At 35.4% G+C, this 14,657-nt stretch overlaps 1 protein-coding gene across 1 annotated transcript; it reads right to left on the reverse strand.

Moving 5' to 3' along the window:
- Window positions 1-7,881: 7,881 nt before the first annotated feature.
- Window positions 7,882-11,180, reverse strand: LOC107893717 (root phototropism protein 2). Its single transcript, XM_016818786.2, has 5 exons — window positions 10,052-11,180; window positions 9,890-9,959; window positions 9,429-9,806; window positions 8,622-9,347; window positions 7,882-8,516 (listed from the first exon to the last, which is right to left on the reverse strand). The coding sequence occupies exons 1-5, from the start codon at window positions 10,111-10,113 to the stop codon at window positions 8,028-8,030; spliced, it is 1,725 nt and encodes a 574-aa protein (XP_016674275.1). The 5' UTR covers window positions 10,114-11,180; the 3' UTR covers window positions 7,882-8,027.
- Between the last annotated feature and the right edge of the window lie 3,477 nt (window positions 11,181-14,657).

A 14,657-nucleotide genomic window follows, 5' to 3' on the forward strand; every position in this document is an offset into this window, starting at 1 on the left:
AATACAAGAATTTAAAGCATATTACAATCTTTAAATTTTAACTCTACAGTAAAAAATAAATAAATATTTAATCCAACTACAAACTATATTGTAGTTATATATAAAAGAGAGAACCAAAGGACCTTCCTTCCGCTACCACGTGACAAGCTCATTGCTTTTCTTTTTGCAATTTAAGAAAATGGTAAATATCAAATTTAATCCCTCTAATATGCTTATTATCTATAAGGTGAAGGTTTAAAGGACTTTTCTTCTCATGCTTCCTTTCTTCTTTTTTTCATTTTACAAAAAAGATTAAATTTCACCCTTGATCCCGCTAATATGCTTAAATTCAATATTTAATATATATTTTAATTTTTTATATAATTCAATTCTTATATTTTTATCATATTATTAATTCGTCCAAATAGTTAATATCGTTAACTTTCCAGTTAAAATATTATATAGTTATATATAATCTGAATATCTTAAAACTCTTAGACATTGACACATGTCTTCCCATTTCTTTTAGGTTTACACCGGTGCTTACCTTTTCTTTTCTTTTTTTTTGCAATTTTAGAAAAATAGTTAAAGTTTAATTTTTGGTCCCACTGTTATGCCTAAATTTGAGGTTTAGTTGCTACACTTTAATTTCTAGTAGAATAATGATATATAAAACCTGTGTGCAAATGACTCTATCAATGTCATCTATTTATAAGGAGAGATAGAACAATCCTGATTGAATAAGGGTTTCACAAATAATATTTATTTAATAGAAAATATTTTCCTAGTCTAATTAGAAAAGTGATGGGCGGCACACCTTCGTAAATATTACTAGGGCGACTCAATATTTTTATGCAATAAATATTTAGTTTTTTGTTCTTAATTATGTGTGTTTAATTCTTGATTTAAATTTCTAGAGCATTGGTCCATGTTTGATGTGTTTAATTCGGAGGTTGAATAAACTCTATTTAAGAGTAGATCTTTGCGTAATTAAGTAGACCTGCATGCAATACTAGAAATAGTACAACATAAATTTACAGGATTAGAGCCAAATCTAATAGGGAAATTCATAGCATGAGTTACTATGATAATAGGGGCTTAAATTAGAAAGAAATTTCAATTAATCAACCTAGAATCAATTGCTCTTATACTCGAAAGAGATATTAACATAATTTATGCAAATATATGTTGATAAAAAAAATTAATACAGATATAAAAATAGAATCAACAGAAATGGAAGTGACTCATCCAAACCAAAAATGCTTCCCAAGTGTGATGTATTTGCAAAGTTGATATCGGACATTTTAAGGTATTTATAATATTACTTGGACAAAGACTGGGAATACTGATATGAAGAATGGAAATGGATAGAAGGGGCAAATGGATATGAAAAGAAAGCATCCATGGGGTTGGGGGTATTGACCAGGAGGCAGGAGACGACAATTATTATTGTGCCAACTTTCCAACTTTGCAACTTGGAAAGTTGTATTAACCATTTAGCTATCAGGAAGCATTAAATGTCAGGCCCCTCCCCTCTTCACTTCTGTTCTTCATAGATCTAAATTGTGGACTGGATTCAACCGTGGCTTCCTTTTGCTTTCAATAATGTCATGCTCACCCATAATTTCTCATTATCAACATTTTTTTTAATTTCAATAATATTCTTTTGTGATATTATTAATAATGGTTTTTTTACTGTGTTGTGTTATTTAATATTTTTGTTATAATAAATATTTGTAATTTACAAAGCATTTTTATGGAATATTTCAAAATTAGTGACTATTGAGTTTAGAGATTTATCAAATTACTATGGGAGTCCTTGTAAAGGAGGACATCATAAGTATTCCCTAAAATATATTTCAAGGTGTTATCATAAAAAAGGAAACCTAGAAAGGGAAAAAAAAGAGGGATCTAGTGTCATAAGTGTCATAGAGTGACGATGATCCTACCAACAACTTTGGGTCGGATGAAGATCGTCTTAGTAACTATGTGACATTCACAACAAATGCTAGGAAACAAAGTCATGCTAGGAAAATGGGAACAAGTGTGCAACGTGAATGCTAAACTATTAAAATAAAATGCTATGCTGATGAATTAAGTTGAAGCCAAAGAATTATTACTTAAAAGAAGAATTAATCAACCTGTAGAAACTCAGAAAGAATTACATAAAACCAAGCACATGTATCGAGAAGCTTAATTCAAGTGGTGAAAGATTGGATGAAATTCTTGCCACTAGCAGGAGATATATATATATATAAAAAAGGAGTCTTGGATATATATATATATATAAAAGGAGTCTTGGATATGTGGATGAAAAGAAGGTTGTTATGAATAATTTTACACAATGCATTGCTTTGTACATATGTAGGTTCAAATCTATCAAGATGCACCTGCAAGTGGCAAAATCTTTAGGAATCTTTTAAGTAGTAGAATTTCAGATTATGTATCACGTATTAGGTCTTAGCTTAAAAAAGAGTGCTTTTATATCACAACCCAACCCATCGTCAAACCATGTTTCAAAAACTGAAATTATCATTTTTGGAGCTCAAAGTTTGTTGAATTTAGTTCCCATGCAAGACATGCAAAGGTGGCCATGCAAGGAGAAGTGGTAGCAAGCAGTCGAGCTATGAAGTGCAGAAACTGGAGCTTGAAGTTGCCTAACTACTTGTTATGTTTTGATTGTATTTTTAATTATTATTTTATAATCTAGTTCATGTTGAACTAAGTTGGTAAACCTTATGATGTTTTTTTTTGTTGATTGATTGACTGAAAAATCAGCAAAGAAACTTAAGCAAGCTGATTAACAATTTCCAATGTAAATTTAGTGGTGTTAGGTATGTCATTAGGTAAAGACTTGTTCATTTTGTTGTTGCTATCTATTATATGTAATGGCATTATGCCTTCTGGATTTGTTAATGAAAATATCAGCTCTTTTCATTCAAAATACTCTCTCTCAATTTCTTTTGTTTTCCATTCGCATGTGTTTCTGTTCTTGCTTCTGAGTTTGTTTCTTCAGCAAGGCTCGAGGCTTGCTATACAAGCAAGATTGAAACAGTCTGTTGTTGTTTCTTTGCACCAACAATTGGTATCTAGAGCTTCATTCTTAGTGGACCTGTTTTATCAAACTAAGAAAGCTGAATGTCTTCCTCAAGTTTTTCACCAGCAGCCCCACCAGTCTTCAATGGAGAAGGCTTCCACATATGGCTGGTCAAGATGAAGACTTACCTACAGGCCTTTGATCTGTGGGAAGTTCTCAACATAGATACTGAGCCAGCACCACTGAGGGCCAATCCCACAGTAGCTCAGATTAGGTAACATGCTGATGAGAGGACTAAAAGGCACAAAGCCATGTCCTGCATTCAGAATTGTGTGTCAGATGTCATCTTCACCAGAATTATGACCTGTGAGACTCCAAAACAGGCATGGGATAAGCTTAAGGAGGAGTTTCAAGGCACTGAGAGAACAAGGCAACAGTAGCTATTGAATTTGAGAAGGGATTTTGAGAACCTGAAGATGAAGGAAGAAGAAACAGTGAAGCAGTATGCAGATAGAATCATGGCAGTGGTTAACAGTATAAGGCTCCTTGGTGAGCACTTTGATGAGGCAAGGATAGTAGAGAAAGTTCTCTCCACTTTGCCTGAGAGATATGAGGCCAAGATATCCTCTCTTGAGGACTCAAGAGACCTTGCTACCATCTCTTTGACTGAGCTAATCAACACTTTCTATGCTCAGGAACAAAGGAGAGCTAGCAGAGCTGAAGACCACTAGGAAGGTGCATTCAATGCCAAGTCCAGAGAAGCCTCGAGCATCAATGCTCCAAGAGGTAAAAAGCCTTGGAAAAGCAGGCCTAAGCCTGATACTGCAAGGAGCAATGACCAGCCCTGCAGACATTGCAAGAGGCCAGGTCATCCAGAAGACAGATGCTGGTTCAGGCCAGATGCAGTATGCCAACACTGCAAGAAGAAAGGCCATGTTGAAAGGGTTTGCAAAAATAGAACCAAGTCAAGGCAGAGTCAATTTCAACAACCAAAGGTTGAAGCTCGAATAGCTGAGGACAGTAGTGACCAAGAAGAGCAGGTCTTTGCTGTTTCTTGCTTAGCTGCTGAGAAGAAATGCTCAAAAGGCTGGTTATTGGACAGTGGTTGCACTAACCACATGTCACCAGATGCCTCCTTATTTAAAACCTTGGATAGAAGTTGCAAAACCAAGGTCAAGGTTGGAAATGGTCAGTTCATAAGGGCTGAAGGAAGAGGAGAGGTGCTGATATGTACCCCCACAGGCAACAAGATCATTCCAAATGTGCTGTTAGTGCCAAAAATCGACAGAAACCTTCTCAGCATAGCTCAATTGCTCGAGAAAGGCTATTCTGTTGTGTTCAAGAACAAACAGTGCCACATTGCTGATCCAAGTGGATCAAGCCTTATGACAGTCACAATGACTGACAAATGCTTTGAGGTACACTGGCCAAATGACTCAAAGTCTGCATATACAGCCTCTGTTGATGATTCCAAGCTTTGGCATCAAAGGCTTGGGCATACCAACTTCAGATCATTGGCTCGAATGGCCAAAGAAGGCTTGGCAGAGAACTTTACTAGCTCAGTGGAGCATGATGATGTGTGTGAAGTTTGCCAGATGGGGAAACAGGCAAGACTGCCATTTCCTACAAATTCAGCTTGGAGAGCTACTGAAAAACTGTAGCTGGTGCACTCTGATGTATGTGGCCCGATGAGGACTGAATCACTCAGCAAAAATAGGTATTTCATCCTCTTCATTGATGATTTTACAAGGTTTTGCTGGATTTTCTTCTTAAAACACAAGTCTGAGGTAGCTCAAGTGTTTGTGAATTTAAAACTGCTATAGAGACAGAAACAGGTTGCAAGCTGAAATCGATAAGGTCAGACAATGGCACTGAGTACACTTCAGCTCAGTTTCAAGCCATTTGCAATGATGCTGGTATCAAACACCAGCTTACAAATGTCTACACACCTCAGCAGAATGGGGTATCAGAAAGAAAGAACAGAAGCTTGATGGATATGGCTAGGTGCCTGCTGTTTGAGAAGAAACTGCCCAAGACCATGTGGGCTGACGCAGTAAACACTGCTGTCTACCTTCAAAATAGGCTTCCTACCAAAGCTCTTGCATCCAAAAACCTTTCGAGGCTTGGTCCGGTTTCAAGCCTTCCTTGGCACATCTGAAGGTGTTTGGTTTCCTGTGTTATGCACAAATACCAGTAGAAAAGAGAGACAAGCTCTCTGGGCTCAACCAGGTGTTCTAGTAGGCTATAGCTCAGTTAAGAAGGGCTACAAGGTGCTGGATCCTTTGACAAACATAGTTCAAGTGAGCAGAGATGTCATCTTCGATGAGAAGACTTGCTGGAATTGGGAAAAGAATGAACCAGAAGCTGCTTCAGAAGACCTGGTGCCTAATCAAGCTGAACTTGAGCAGCTAGGACCTGAAATGGATGTTGATGATGTACCTGTGAGAGGCACAAGGCCCCTAGATGATATTTATGAAAGGGCACAGGTTGCAATAGCAGAACCTAGCAGTTTTGAAGAGGCTGAGGCAGATGAAGGCTGGAAACTAGCTATGGTCGATGAAATCAACATGATTGAGAAGAACCAGACATGGGAGCTAGTTGATAAACCTACTGGAAAGAAGACCATTGGAGTAAAATGGGTCTATCGAGCAAAACAGAATGCAGATGGCAGTCTGAACAAGCTAAAAGCCAGGCTTGTTGTCAAAGGTTTTAGCCAAAGGTATGGTCTGGACTATCTGGAGACATTTGCACCAGTAGCCAGGCTTGACACAGTTAGAATGATAGTTGCCTTGGCTGCTCAACATCAGTGGACCATTCATCAGCTTGATGTTAAGTCTGCATTTCTCAATGGTTTCCTGGAAGAAGAGATCTACATCGAACAGCCTCAAGGATTTGTGGTCACTGGCAAAGAACACAAGGTGTACAGACTGAAAAAGGTTTTGTATGGCCTGAAACAGGCTCCTCGAGCCTGGTATGCTCGAATTGATTCTTACTTGCTCAGTTTGGAATTCGAGAGAAGTCTCAGTGAACCAACACTGTATGTGAAGAAGAACCAAGCTGAAACTCAGCTTATCCTGTCACTCTATGTTGATGATTTATTGGTGACTGGAGGAGATAGAAGAATGCTGGAAGATTTCAAAAGAAAAATGATGGAAATGCTTGAAATGTCTGATTTAGGCAGAATGAACTACTTCCTTGGAATGGAAGTGAAGCAAACAGCAAAGGGAATCTTTCTTAGTCAGAGTTCTTTTACTATGAAGATCCTGGATAAGTTCTCTATGAAGAACTGTAAGCCAACAAGCACACCAATGGCTGCTGGAGTGAAGCTTTCGAGACAAGGGAGTGGTGAACCAATTTGCGAGACTATGTACAAAAGTCTCATTGGTAGTCTGTTGTATTTGACTGCAACAAGACCCGATATCATGTTTGCTGTTAGTGTGCTATCCAGATACATGAATTGCTGCAATGATCAGCACTTTCAAGCAGCTAAAAGAGTGCTTAGATACATCAAAGGCATCATTTATCATGGTGTATTGTTCAAAAGGGCTGAAAACATGAAGCTGATAGGCTATGTTGATAGTGACTGGGCTGGATCTTGTGATGACATGAGAAGCACATCTGGATATACCTTTAGTCTTGGCTCAGGCATGTTTTGCTAGAATTCTAAAAAGCAAAGTCTGGTAGCACAGTCAACAGCAGAAGCTGAATATGTTGCTGCTGCATTTGCTGTAAATCAAGCCATATGGCTTAGAAAAATCCTAACTGATTTAAATCAAAATCAAGGAAAGGCAACAGAGATTTACTGTGACAACAAATCTGCTGTTGCAATTGCAAAGAATCCTATCTTTCATGGTAGAACAAAGCACTTCAACATCAAGCTACATGTCATAAGGGAGATGGAGCAAGCTCATGAAATCGAGCTGGTTCATTGCAATTCAGAAGAGCAAATTGCTGATATCTTTACAAAGGCACTCAATGTGTCTAAATTTGTTAAATTAAGAAGGCAATTAGGTGTCACTAGCATGGAAACTAAGGAGGAGTGTTGAATTTAGTTCCCATGCAAGACATGCAAAGGTGGCCATACAAGGAGAAGTGGCAGCAAGCAGTCGAGCTATGAAGTGCAGAAAGTGGAGCTTGAAGTTGCCTAACTACTTGTTATGTTTTGATTGTATTTTTAATTATTATTTTATAATCTAGTTCATGTTGAACTAAGTTGGTAAACCTTATGATGTTTTTTTTTGTTGATTGATTGACTGAAAAATCAGCAAAGAAACTTAAGCAAGCTGATTAACAATTTCCAATGTAAATTTAGTGGTGTTAGGTATGTCATTAGGTAAAGACTTGTTCATTTTGTTGTTGTTATCTATTATATGTAATGGCATTATGCCTTCTGGATTTGTTAATGAAAATATCAGCTCTTTTCATTCAAAATACTTTCTCTCAATTTCTTTTGTTTTCCATTCGCATGTGTTTCTGTTCTTGCTTCTGAGTTTGTTTCTTCAGCAAGGCTCGAGGCTTGCTATACAAGCAAGATTGAAAACAGTCTGTTGTTGTTTCTTTGCACCAACAAAGTTTTATTACTTTCACATGTGCCTCAACAAATTTAGACTCAAAACTTCGCAGTACAGATTAATATAGGTGTGATGTTTCATCATTGAATATCATAGAATCCACTTGGTGAGGAGAATGATCGATAAGGCTTTCGTTTTTACATATCTAGTGGTAATCATCAAATTGCAAGTCAAAACTTTAATAGGCGCATTAGAAATATATTGAGTACCAACAGTAGTAATACATAAGATTTTGAACATCGAAGTAAGGTTATGAAGTTGAGTGGATGGATGAAATTAAAAAGAAGCAGCAGCTAGTACAACCTTCTGCTCACAATGAGTTTTTATAATTAAGAAATTTAGATTGGTTTATCACAAATATAGAAATCAAACAATATATGTAAACATCAAGCATTACAAACAAACAAACAAACAACCAAGCTAGCTAGCTAGCTGCGGTATCAAGAGATTGAAAACCTTCTCCTCCTAGGCTTGGTAACGTCCACTCCAAGGTTATCATCGATATGGGAAGTGTCCTTGGAGCCATGTCGGAAGGGATTTAGCTTGCCTAGAGTCTTGGACATGGAAGAGAAGAAGGTAGGCTTTCTGGTCCCAATGCTCTTTGAACTAGTTCCAGTTTGATTGTTCTTCTGCATGTCCGATATGTACATCTTCATCTTCAAAAGCTCCGTTCGCAATGCCTCATTCTCCTTTACCAGCGACACGTCTGCCTGCAACTGATTCCTGGTGGTCACGGCGTCTGGCTGGTTACGGTCATCCGCCCCCCCACTCCTTAGCTTTAGCTGATCATAGTACAAAGCGTGCAAAACAATCTGCACAGGCAAGCGCTTGTTTTGGGATGCATGCACTCGAGCTTCATAGGACACCTTCAGGGGGTCCATGGAGCTGCATACCTTCTCCCTCTCTATTTCATCCAGATTTGGATGAGACTGCATGCATGCATTAATTCATTCATTTGCAAATTAACTCACAATTCATATGATTTGTTGATAATTTATTCAACTTTTAGATTAATTAAAAGATTCAAAATTAACCTTGAGGTATATGTCAATGGCCCGGTAGAGATCATCCTCCACCTTTCTGGATCCTTTAGGGACGAGATTGGCGATGCCGTTGAACTTGGAGATGGAGAGTTCAACTACAGTTGCTATCTCCGCCAGGTATGCGTCTACAGTCTTAGCAACTCTCTGCATCGCGGAGGAACTTACCTCCCTAAAATCGCCGCCATTGAAAACAGCCATGCTCTTCTCCTTCTCCACAAACCCGGAGATGATCCTCCTCACGCTGTCCAGATCGAAGAGCCTCTCCCCATCATATGTGAAAGACAGGACCAAAAGATCATCAACCGTAACATGCTCCAATATGAGCGAGATCCGTTTCTCCACCTCGTTCTTGCAAGCACTGGAGGCTTTCAGAAAAATTGCACAGCGGAGAAGGCAACACAAGAAGTGGATCGGAAAGGCAGCTTTCTCGGCCGGTAGCAGTTGCACTATGGACTCTAAAAGCTCACGCTGCTGGATCCGAAGATCAGAGTCAATGGGCTCCGAACACTTGATGCCGTTGCCCGAGTGATCTCGTACTAGATCTCGGAGCCATCTCTCCGCGTAAGTTATGAGAGCGGTAGCGATGGTTAGGGGTTTTGCACCCCTTTGTTTCATTGCGCCAATGATTCTACCAAACAACTCAACGTCCAGGATCGATAACTCTTCGGTCCACCAGTTTGGAGGCGTACGGCAAGGGAAACTCGCCTCGTTACAAGCCTGCAGGCATCAATCCAGTTTATATTTAATATTCATGGTATATAACATAATTAAATCGATTCGCATAAAAAATACACGCACCCTAGCACTGGCTACATCAATGCATCTTTGAACAATCTTGAGCTCCTCAGCCATGGGAAGCAGATCCTCGCATGATTTGAGAACGACGACGGCGCCAGAAAGGCTAGACAAGGCAACCTGTGAGAGGAAATCTTCGGTGCGCCCTGCCAGGTTGTTGTCGCAGTATTTATCCGTCATTTGGAGATACTCGGCAGCACATCGGAGAGCCGCCACGTTATGCACTGTAATCTCGAAATTAACGCCGTAGCAGAACTTGGCTGCTTTCTCGAAGATCTCAGGGCCACCGGGGATTTCAGACAGGTTGATTCTTGTCAAATCCGCTTCATTTGTTTCCATTATCAACTTCCTTATGTAATTGCTCTTTGCCACCAGCATGAACTGCATTCATGACCATATGCCCCGTTGGATCATACCCAGAATTTTCCACTAAATATTAAACATAAAACGCAAAGGAATTTTACCTTGTGGAGATTGAAATTGGCTTCACCAACTTCGACAATAACATCAGTAGGAATCTCTTGGGAGAAAACCCTGAAATTAACCATAAATAATGATAACTAATAAAGAATCGCACAAGGGTAATACAAGTGAGTAGGCATATATAGTTAAGTAATTGGATGTACCACTGGCCGGTCCTCTCCATGGCAGTGGACAGCCTGCTGTTGCTTCTTAGTGGAGTAGCCATAGATAGGCGAGCTGGTTTGGTAAGGGGAAAGAAGAACGTACGGAAACTGAGGAGAAATGGAGCTGTTTCTATTATGAGAAGAAGTATAGTGTTTTTTTATAGAGATTCAATTAATCTCATTGGCTCCTTTGATTTTGCTTTTCATGCTTGTGACCTTATCCGCTGTGAGCTGTGACTAACTTTTGAGTATGGACCATTATACCCCGATACTGCTTCACGACAAACTCTACTTTTCCTTTGGCGATTACATTGGATTTAAATATCATGGAAAAAAAAAAGAGCAAAGCTTTTACGCTTTATGTTCAAAGTAAAAGAAAGTATCATGGAACTCCTAATAAAAAATCATAAGTAATTAATTGAAGAAAAAATATTTAAGAATCAAATTAAACATTAAAATAAAAATTAAACACTTAATTAAAACAGGAAAAACTCAATTATCATTTGAAAAATATTTGAGAATTTTGTTGATGTGATCCCATCGAAACAATGGATTTTTTTTAATCCAAAATATGTTGATATGAAAAATAGTAATATAGATTACATCATTACATCATTGTCTCCACGAGATGACATCCAAATCCTAACTGATACTCTCCTATCGACAAGAAGACATGATCTAAAAATTAATTACAAGAAGACATGATCTAAAAATTAATTTTTCTTTTGCTGATTTTAAATTTTAAATTTTTATGGACAATATTTTCTCCACGTCTTATCAACCCATTATAGTGGAGATTAAGAATCTAATTTTGGTAATTAATGATTGTGTTTGCATGGATTATACTAAAAAGAGGATCAACAGGAAAAATGGAAGCTTCAACCATGGATGGCTGATATTTAGATGCTACAAAGTGAAATGTAACATCTGTTGGTAAGTTTATTACAATCATAATTTAAAAAATAATTATGAATTGTATTAGAAAAGAATTTTGACGTGTCGTCGAATTAGAAGGGTTAACAAAGAAGAGAAGCAGATGGGTGTGGTGTTCCTGTTTTAGTAGAAGAAACCGTATCCACTGTATGCAATTTTGGGATTCAGTTTTGTTTTTATTGTCCCTTAGAGCCAACTGTGATTTTTAATTAATTAGAAGGTAGGGAATGAGAATAATTGTTGGCCCCTCATCCCCATTTCACCACACATTTCATACTTTTAATAATTATTCTTTTCATTTAGGTTGTACACGTTAGTATATGTAAGGTATTTTTTATTTTATTTCATTACATTTCATAAATTAAAGGCCCACTAATTTTATATATATAAAAAAAATATTTTAACCCTCAACTAAATTTTTTTTAATCTTTTTTAGCTCTTAAATTTTTATTTCTTTTGTCAAATCACTCAAAAATATAAGAAAAAGTTAATATTTTTTAACTTTGTTAACGTGGATGACATGTCAGCATTTAATTTATTTTTAAAAATTAGAAATCATTAAAATTATTAAAACGGTATAAAAATTATAAATTTTTTAATATTTTAAAAAATTAATTGAATGTTGACATGTCATCTACATGGCAATTCATATGTATGCTACATAAGCAAAGTTAACAAATACTAACTTTTCCATCCATTTTGAGGTGATTTGATAAATAAATACAATTTCAAGGACTAAAAAAAGTAAAAAATTTAAATAAAAGGCTAAAATAACTTTCTTGTAAAGTTGGAAAGCCAAAAAAATTATTATGCCTAAATTAAATTTAGTATAGACACTTAAACTTTAATCTAATGATTAAACTACAAAGAAAGTGATTATGGATACCATGTATTTAATTCCATATATTTAGTTAAACATCTTAAACCTTATAACTACACTTATAATAGAGTAAATTATATTTATTGTCAACCAATGACTAGCATTCAATTGAAAAAGTAATAAGTTGATCATTGACCTATTCAAACATTATCATTTAAGTAAGAGAATTCGAACATTATCGTTTACTTTACTAGCCCATTAACTTGATAACAAACATCTGATGTGACCTTTAAGTCACACTATTCATCATAGGGTAAACTAAACCAAAGTTTACACAACTATATTTGTAAGTTTCCCCTTTGGTCACTTGATCTTTATACCACTACCCCTTAACCCAATAATTCAAATCATATCAACAACTCAAACCTAACAAAGCCATTGTCAAACACATGCCTAACCCAATCAACTTAGCAATCTTTCATACTTAACCCACTTTCTATTTCTCGTTCGGCCAAAATCATAACCCAAGAATCCACAATCAAGTTATTCACACTCGCTTACCTTGAACCAACAACCAAATATCACTACAATCACAATCAAAACAATAAAATTTAAAAAAAAAAATCTCCCATTTCAACTAGCACTAAATAGGACATAGGGATGGAATAAAATTAGAGAAAATATAATCAATGTTTATAAAAGGAGTCAAACGTACTAGATTCAGTCAATAGTTAGTTGGAGAGCTCCAAGCAACAGAGACTAAATCCAGGGGCAAAGTCAGAATTGTTAATAAGGGGGGTCGAGATATTTATATAAAATTTACATGTTGAAAGTAGGCCTAACCCAGAATATGTTTCTAAATTTAGGATATTATTGATCACCACAATTTAGAAAAAACCAAAATAAGTTAAATGCTCAATTTGTATTAGATATCATAATTATATAAGTTTATCTTTTTACCTAATTAATATTTAGATACAATTCATACTTAGATATTAAAGTTATTAAACTTTATTTTTACCAAATTAATATTTAGATACTACCTTGTATTAGTTTACCAAATTAAACTAAAAATGTTACTAAATTTATCATTAAAAAATTATAAATCTTGTAAAAGAAATCAAATTATAAAAACTTTGGGGTGGCCAAACACAAATTTGTTCTTTTTTTAACACTAATTATAATATCAAAATAAAAATTTTAAATGTAAAAGCGCCTAAAAAGAATTTTACCAAAGTTTAGGGGGTTGGGCCCCTGCCAGCCCCCCAACTAAATTCGCCTCTAACTCAATCCAAACGATCAAGGAGAAAGTCTCTTTGAGAAGAGGAACATATTGGAGTCAAGTGACCAATATCCAACAACGGTGGACAAAGATAAAAAAGCTTCTCCCTTATGCATGGCTTCAGGTTTAAATTAACGATGTTGCATGCCATTTCAAAGAAAAATTAAATTGTAAAGTTGAAAGATGTGGGAAAAGCTTTAGTTTGGTGTGTTTCTTCTTTGAAGGAGGTCGAACAATAACAAGATTACTAGAATACAATTGTGAAGGATGCCCCAAAATCCCATTGCATAACTTTCAAATAGTCTAATGACCAATACTTATTGAAATTGAGTGACTAAAGTGTAAATATACTAATAGTTGAGTGACAGTGGGTGTAATTACCCTATGATGAATAGTAACTTAATGGTCACATCAAATATTTGTTACCAAGTTAATCGACTAGTGGCTTAAATGATAACGTCAGAATAGTGTAATACTCAATTTGTAATTTTTTGAAATTAAGTAACTAAAGTATAAACTTATAAATAGTTGAGAAACTTTGGGTGCTATAATATAAAAGTTTTAATTTAAAATTTAATAGTATTTAATGTTATTAAGTTCGGGAATTCCACTTTTCCAAAGAAATTTAATAAAAATGAAAATAAAAGTCAAAAAGTTTATAAGGGAATCATGATCCATTAAAATATCTTACCTAAAATATCATTATATCTATTTATATAAAAAGAAAAAAGAAACTATTAGTTAAAATTTTATTATAAAATCTTTAAATAATTTTTATTATACTTTAAATCATAAAACTTGAAACATTTTGATGATTCAATAAATTGTGAGTTGACAAAAGAAAAATCAATATAAAATTTAATTCCTTTATTCAACAAGATTGGAATTATGTTATTATTATTATCAAATAAATTAATCTAACCAAAGTCTTAGCTCCTGCTAACAATTAATTTAAGTCTCTTTAGCCATTAAATTAATGAAAATTTTGCATCTTTCACTCTTAAAAAAATAATTTAATTTAAACCGTTTTAGTAAAAATATTTTAATTTTGTCCTCCCTAAAAGCTCTAACCTCTAGAAAAGTGTTTACCTTTCATTCTTGTATATATATCCATGTTTTACATTCATATTTATCATATTTTAAAATAAATATAATATTGACATGTTATATAATTATAATCCGACCCGAAATCCAATCTAGAATTTAATCCGGTTTAATAAAAGTTGACAGACGTCCTAAAAGAAGGTTGTCTCTTTCTCTCTGCTTCTGATTCTCTGCTCTTAAAGAATTTAACCACTCAATCCCATCTCTTTTCACAACCGTTGATCCAATACATCAACGTAACTAAATTATGGTACACTCAATACTTGAATTCAATTAATTATATATAAAAAAAATTATTAAAAAGAAATCCAAGTCATAGATACTTGTAACAGTGATGTGTATACATACGATTTATTACTCATTTTCAATATGATTGTAAGTAATTGCAGAGTTGATATGGGACATATTAAGGTATTTATAATGTTAGTTGGACAAAGACGGGGAATATTGAAGAATGGAATTGGATA

Source organism: Gossypium hirsutum, chromosome A08 (genome assembly GCF_007990345.1).
Source record: "Gossypium hirsutum isolate 1008001.06 chromosome A08, Gossypium_hirsutum_v2.1, whole genome shotgun sequence".
NCBI lineage: Eukaryota > Viridiplantae > Streptophyta > Magnoliopsida > Malvales > Malvaceae > Gossypium > Gossypium hirsutum.

Coding starts and splice junctions, on each gene's coding strand:
- LOC107893717 (XM_016818786.2), bottom strand. CDS start 10,113: ATGGCTACTCCACTAAGAAGCAACAGCAGGCTGTCCACTGCCATGGAG. Junction 9,960..10,051: donor ATGGAGAGGACCGGCCAGTG/GTACATCCAATT, acceptor GGTTAATTTCAG/GGTTTTCTCCCAAGAGATTC. Junction 9,348..9,428: donor TTGATGTAGCCAGTGCTAGG/GTGCGTGTATTT, acceptor TGATGCCTGCAG/GCTTGTAACGAGGCGAGTTT.